General features: G+C 42.3%; 1 protein-coding gene across 1 annotated transcript in view; it reads right to left on the minus strand.

Moving 5' to 3' along the window:
* sdk1b (sidekick cell adhesion molecule 1b) overlaps positions 1 to 7,500 on the minus strand; it is a 296,641-nt gene that overhangs the window by 107,207 nt on the left and 181,934 nt on the right. The window contains 4 exon segments of the mRNA XM_048249003.1: positions 1,188 to 1,361; positions 1,505 to 1,607; positions 5,906 to 6,073; positions 6,347 to 6,463. Of these exon segments, the coding sequence (XP_048104960.1) occupies positions 1,188 to 1,361; positions 1,505 to 1,607; positions 5,906 to 6,073; positions 6,347 to 6,463 (562 nt within the window).

Consider the following 7,500-nt stretch of genomic DNA (forward strand, 5'->3'; position numbering starts at 1 on the left):
GTATCCATCTGTCCGTCCTTCCGTCCATCCGTCTATCTATCTATCCGTCTATCTATCTATCTATCTATCTATCTATCTATATCTATCTATCTATCTATCTATCTATCAGGTTATAGACTGAGAGGAAGTGTTGATGTTTTAACAAGCAAGGATGAATCACTTATCCCTGGTCATGGATCGTGATAAACACATATCCATGTTTCAATCCGTCTAGGTCTGTCTGAGGATGTGTGAGCGAGCGAGGGAGAGAAGGGGAGAGGGAGGGATGAATGGAAGGAGGATGATATAAGAAGAGAATCGACACTTTACCAATTTAACAATCTTACTTAAACCGGGCTGGAGGCTACGTTGGTCACCTGGGCGTATTGACCGTTAGGGAGCATCAATAATTGACCAGCATGATGTATGATCTGTGGTGTGATTCATTGTTAAAAACAGCACTCACCGACGCACTTATTCTTACTGTACTCTAATGTTTTTTTTTAAACTGTCCTAAAATTGTGAGAATTGTTCTAAAACTTACTGTTTACCATGTTGTTAGTCGCTTTGGTTAAAAAGCGTCAGCCAAATGTAATGTAATGTAATGTAATGTAATGATCTCCAACACCACTAGGGCCTGTACTGTATCACTCATGGGTAATGCTGCTGCACTCTCATAAGCATAACTGTGGAACTGTGCAGCTCGCCAGACACCCCGAGTCTTTCAAATTACGCCGAAACTCACTCCAAGGTTTTCTCTGAACAATGCACAAATGAAATGTGTAAGAACAGGGGGGGTTCTTCATTCTGAAAGCCGGTCCTTGACTCCTCATTTCATCTGTCTCCATAATCTAGACTGATTTATGTTTAATTTGTCTCGTAGTGAAAGCCAAGGTCTTCTTGATTACACCTCAATGTGCAAATTCCATTTGCTATTCCCCTAACAGAGCCCATTAAAAAGGAAGGAGTGTTTCTGTGAGTGTTGCTCACTTGACCTTTGTTGTAACCCAAATAACGCCAACGCAGAGCATGAAAGGTTCTTTCTTTCTTTTTTTTTTTGTTTGGTTGGAAAAAGTAAGTACTACATGCTGTATATCAATTCCTGATCTCTTGTGTGTGTGTCTGTGTGTGTGTGTGTGTGTGTGTGTGTGTGTGTGTGTGTGTGTGTGTGTGTGTGTGTGTTTGTTGTGTGTGCGTGCATTACTCACATGACCTCGAGGCGAGCAGTCTTGGTGTCGTTGCCGGCCTGGGAGATGACCTTGCAGGTGTAGTCCCCGATGTCGCCGGACCAGGTCTGACTCAGGTGCAGCGCCCCGTCCCGCACCGAGATGCGCCCCCCAGGGGTGAGGTTCACCTGGCGCGGACCCTTCTTCCACACAAACCTGACAGAGGGGGGTTTTGGGAAATGGAGTGTTTAGTCGTATTTATTGGGTCTTTACAGCAGTCATTAGGTTAGCCCTCTCTTCCACACACACACACACTCACACACACACACACAAACTTAATTTCCCAGCATGCCTCTCACCTGACAGTCACTCTGGGGTCATAGGCCGCCCCGCAGTCCAGCACAGCTGTGGTGCCCTTGATGACACGCTGGTCCTCCGGCTCTCGTGAGATGAATGTGCGACCTGTGGCCAGTTAGAGGCCTTCGTTATTATCAGTTTAATCATCATCACCTCCATACTTATCATCATCATCATCATCATCATCATCATCATCATCATCATCATCACCATCCTCATCATCATCAGTCATAATCATAATCTTCGCCATCATCATCACCATCATAATCACCATCATCGTCATCATCAGTCCTCACCACCACCACCACCATCATCATCATCATCATCATCATTGAGTTTTGATTCAACAAAGCATTCCATTATCTTTTAACAACTAAGCCTGACACTAAAGCCAAGCCATAACTCATAACTACAGCAATATCCATTGCTCAAAGTCACTCCATAAACAAAGAGCTGCTATAGCTCAACAGTGTGCTGGTAGTTTACGACAGCCCATTGAAAACTTCACAAAATAATTTTACAAAGACCATAATAACTCCTAATCATCGTCACCACCACCACCACCACCATCATCATCATTATAATCTTCGTCATGATGATGATGACGATCATCATCTTCATCGCCATCTTCATCATCCTAATCCTAATCAGCATGGTTATTATGTCTGTGTTTCATCTCTGTCTCTGAAGACGGCTCGAATTGACACAGTGAACCTCTGGCGCGAATATTTCATTCTCTCAGAATTATAAATGACTCCCCGTCGTATTAGAGAAAAACTAATTACATTAAACACACACTTGCACACACACACTACACACACACACACACACACTACACACACACACACACACACACACACACACACACACACACACACACACACACACACACACACACACACACACACGGCTTGAGCTAACTAAAAGAGCAGAGAAGAGAGAGGCCTTGAGCAAGACAAAATGTCAAGATCAGAGTGATTTCAATAAAGAGTTTTATTCTCACACTCTCTGGTCGACCACAAAGAGGAATAATGATCATGTTCAAGCCAAACACATGTTCCTGGGCCTTGGGAGGGACTCGAAAGAGAATGCTCCGGCAGGGGGGTCGAGAGGTTCCGAACGCGTGTGTCTGAATCTGCGATTGGTCGGTCGGCTGGTTGGCTGAGGGCGTGTGAGCCAATGAGGATGCTACGCTGGCTGAGGCTCAGTGTGCTGTTCTGTCTGTACTGCGTTTGAAGGCGCCTGCTCGCTTATTCCAAGACAAGCAAGTCCAGAGATCGCATTGCCATGTATGAATTCAACTGGCTGTATGTGTTACTAACAAGCGGTTGGATAAACGCAATGACAATCAAGTTCTATTAGGACCTGATTGCGTCATTGTTGTGAAAGCATTTTATTGGCTAACTAGCCAATCAGTCAGAACTGAATTGGCCCCATTCTAAAGAAGTGCAATAACAGGCAGTTCCAAATAAGTATGAATTTAGATAGATAGATAGATAGATAGATAGATAGATAGATACTGTAGATAGATAGATACTGTAGATAGATAGATAGATAGATAGATAGATAGATAGATAGATACTGTAGATAGATAGATAGATCAGGGTACCCCCAGAATTATCAGACCTAAATTTAAGACTTTTTAAGACCTTTTTAATACCACTTCAGATGAAATTTAATACCTACATCGCACCCATTCGGATAGAATAAATAATATTAAAGGTAAGATTAAACCTCAAATAATTACTATTTACAAGTGTTTGAACATGCCAACATGAACATGACAGCAGTGCAGTGGCAACGCAAAAGATTTGTCGCGGTAACGCGTGAATGAGGCTACGTTTATACGGTGACGATGAAAAGAGAAGACGCAAAAGTGGCGTCTCGTCTTTTTTATTCGTGTTTAGACGAGCATTCTCAGGGGAAATCTTTGTTTATATGAAGACGCAAGAGTATGTGATATTCGATTGGATATGCATTCCAGACCGCTGGGTGGTGGTGTGATAGAACCCCAGTACGTCACGCGCAGACATTCTAATTTGGCAGTTTAGCCAGAGAGGTAATCAAGGACCTTTGGTTTAGCCGTTTAGGACGGAGACGCAACCCGGTCGCTCTTCAAAACTCTACACTCTGGAAGGAGTCTTCAGATTTTTCGCCTTCAAGCCCCAATGGTGGGGGGGCCGTAAAAGCGAAAAGGCACTTATGATAAAATATTTTGTCGATCTTCCTTCATGAATCGTTCTCGTTATAAACGGCCCCTGAATGTCCTGCTTCATGGACAAATTTACACGGAATAGAACCTAGTTGATTTCAGGGATTAAAGTGAAAAAAAAAAAACTTTTTTCAGGCCATAAGTCATACATTGTTCATATCTACCTATACAGATAGCACCCCTTTTGCGGTCGCAACCTATTGGTTTTTAATTAAAAGATGCAAACAGCAAAGTAAAGCACCAAATATACACCAAAACGATGCTACAGGGTACTCTTAAGTTACTATATAATTAATGCCACCTACAGGTGAATGCATTGAACATAACAATCCTATGGTTTATGTACCCTGTAGCCTCGTTTTAGCCGCCAATGGCCGCCATGTGAATAAGGCGAATTGAGAGTGTTCTTGATTGAGATTGAATTTTCCTGATGAACAAAACAATATTTCAATACCATCCCTGACCATTGCTGATTAGCCATTGCTGTTCTTTTCTACTGCAGCAATATTGTAGCAAGGCACACTCTTACACTCTTATTTAATTACTTCAGGCCAAAAGTATTTAAAGGGGAGAATTTTTTTCTTGTTAATATGCAATTCAACACCAAGTAAAATCTATAAAATCAAAGTTTGCAAGACTTCACATTTCCTCATCAAAGTAACGAATCAGAACAGTCTAGATATTGTTCATATTTCCATTTGTTGCCTCATCCGCATTTAATGAAAACATGGTAATTTTGAGTTTTACAGACAACTCAGTTTTCCAATGAGCAGCAATACTGTGTGTGCTCATGCAACAGGTCTGCACATCTGCTAACGACAATCTGGAGAGGGTGCTTTTGTCTTCAGCAACAGATTGTATAAGGTTGACAAGAGGTTGCGATATGGTGAGGGACAGGTCGTGTTGCGCTATGAAAGAACATGTGTAGCCTACTTAGCGCAAAAACGGTCAGCCATAGATAAACGTACACAAATCATGACGCTAATATGCAAGGTTCTGGTAGGCCTACTGGTTATGGTTTTGTGCTATACATTAATAATAGCAAATTTTTAAGTTGACTATTTTAATTGCATGGTTATTTTTTGTCAACATACGCTCACAACCTACTGTCGTAAGAGGCCTAAGCAAAATAGGCTACAAGGCTGTCTGTGCGTCATAAAAGACTGACCCCCCTTACTCAACATAAAATAATAATGTCGCGAACTGTTCACGCTCTGAAGTGAACACGCGAGTCAAAACCTTCCGCGCCAAATTGTGAAAAAACATTGTTGTACATGTCATAACAGACGGGAGGCATAGGCTACGGTTTATATTAAGGCGTCTTTTACACATAATGTTAGTTTAATTGATTAAAAACTGTAACAATAATAGTACATCGGGTGGCATAGCAGGCTATCTGTTCAAGTCATAGGTGACACCCAAAATGAATGACCTCCCCCTGACAAGAGTTCGCGATAGTAAGAAATTGTCTACATTGATGCATGGAAAGAACACAGGCTCGAGTTAAGCACATGGAGCTCACAATAGCATATCAAAAAAAAAGTTAAACGGATTGGGCAACCTCATCAGCTGTCTCGATTGTGTCACTATAATCCAACTTTTAGACCGTCCCCAGGCGTGTTCTTTTTTTTTTAAGCAACTGCCCCAGGCCAATGAGACAAGCGTGTAGCTACAACATAAACAAAGTTTAAACTCATGGCTGGCCGTATCTTCTTGAGCGATCTCTGATTGAGACACAGAAAGTTCTCAAGAACACTATTAGGTCTTTAAACATCTACCATCACACACATTCATTCATCGGACCTAATATTTGTAGTTGCCTTAAAAAAAAGGAAAAAAAAGAAAAGGTGATAGACCCCCCCTCCTATTTTTTTTTATCTCACCGGATCTGCAACGATCTCAAATATGACATTTCTAAAATCAAATTGATTTCCATTATCGCATTTTACGGAGAACTTTAACCCTTGTGATTTACGCTACGTGAGGATATTAGACTAAATCTACTGATCATTTGAAAAATTAAGACCTCCGTGAAAAAATTCCAGACTTTGAGGTGAAATTCAATACTTTTTAAGGCCTTAATTTAGGAAAATTAAATTTAATACTTTTTAATACTTTTAAGACTCCACGGGTACCCTGTAGATAGAAAGATGTGTGGAATGTGGAGAGAGCCTGTCATTGGCTGACTTACTCCACACGGTGAGTGCTGCGGTGGCGTCGACCGCTCCCTCTGTGTTGGCAGCGTAGCAGGTGTAGTTTCCGGCGTCGCCAGGGACGATGGGCTCGATCTGAAGGCCGCCCGACTCCAGCAGCGTGAAGCGCGGAATCTGAACAGAGCCACTGGCTAGGACCTGAGAGCCTACACGCATGCACGCACACGCACACGCACACGCACACAAACACACACACACAAAGAAACACAAATACGCACGCACACACATACACACACACACACACAAACAAACACACATACACAGACACAAACAAACACAAACACACAAAAACACACAAACAAACAAACAAACACAAACACACACACACATACACAAACACACACACAATTAGTGAAATCAGAAATTCATGCGTGTCGGTGACTTGTGTGCGTATGTGTGTGTGTGATTCGTGTGTGTACCTTTCTTCCAGACAATGGCTGGTTTGGGGGCGCCTGACGTCTGGCAGGTGAAGAGCGCTGAGGTGCCGTCCGTCACTGTGATGTCAGAGGGGGTGATGGTGAAGTAGGGTGCCAGGCCTGGAGGTCAAAGGTCAAAGACTTAGCACAGAATTAGCCTGAGTGCAATATGCCAATGGCATACCGAAGAGGTGAGAGAAAGGGGAGGGAGGGAGGCTAGAAGAAGATGGAAGAAGAACAAGAGACAAGAAGCTAGTGATCGTTTGTCTGAGAAAAAAGAGAGAGAGAGAGAGAGAGAGAGAGAGAGAGAGAGAGAGAGAGAGAGAGAGAGAGAGTTCTGTAGGTGTGAGTGAGGAGCCGCTGTCTCTCTGATTAATTACACTGTTTGATAAGACCTCTAAAGCCCCTAATCAATTAACACAAGACAGAGAGAGGGAAGCGGAGACAGAGAGAAAAAAAAAAAAAAAAAAATCAGAAAAAAAAAAAAAGAGAGAGAGAGAGAGGGACTCAAGAGGTTATCCACCAACACTGCGGCGAGGCAGAATTAAACTCCGACAACTGCTGAGTCATGTCAGGGTGTGTATGTGTGTGTGTGTGTGTTATTGTGTATGTGTGTGTGTGTGTGTTATTGTGTAGGTGTGTGTGTGTGTGTGTAGGTGTGTGTGTGTGTTATGTATGTGTGTGTGTGTGTTATTGTGTATGTGTGTGTGTGTGTGTTATTGTGTATGTGTGTGTGTGTGTGTTATTGTGTATGTGTGTGTGTGTGTGTGTTATTGTGTATGTGTGTGTGTGTGTTATTGTGTATGTGTGTGTGTGTGTGTTATTGTGTATGTGTGTGTGTGTTATTGTGTATGTGTGTGTGTGTGTGTTATTGTGTATGTGTGTGTGTGTGTTATTGTGTATGTGTGTGTGTTATTGTGTATGTGTGTGTGTGTGTGTTGTGTGTATGTGTGTGTGTGTGTTATTGTGTATGTGTGTGTGTGTGTGTTATTGTGTATGTGTGTGTGTGTGTGTTATTGTGTATGTGTAGGTGTGTTTGTGTTTGTGTTTGTGTTTTCTTATTTATGGGACAAAATGCAAATGTATGGAAGTGTGAAGGAATTGTGAATCGTGTGTGAGAGGCAGTATGAAAGGGGCCCCAATCTTGAAATACAGAC

Source organism: Alosa alosa, chromosome 7 (genome assembly GCF_017589495.1).
Source record: "Alosa alosa isolate M-15738 ecotype Scorff River chromosome 7, AALO_Geno_1.1, whole genome shotgun sequence".
Lineage (NCBI taxonomy): Eukaryota > Metazoa > Chordata > Actinopteri > Clupeiformes > Clupeidae > Alosa > Alosa alosa.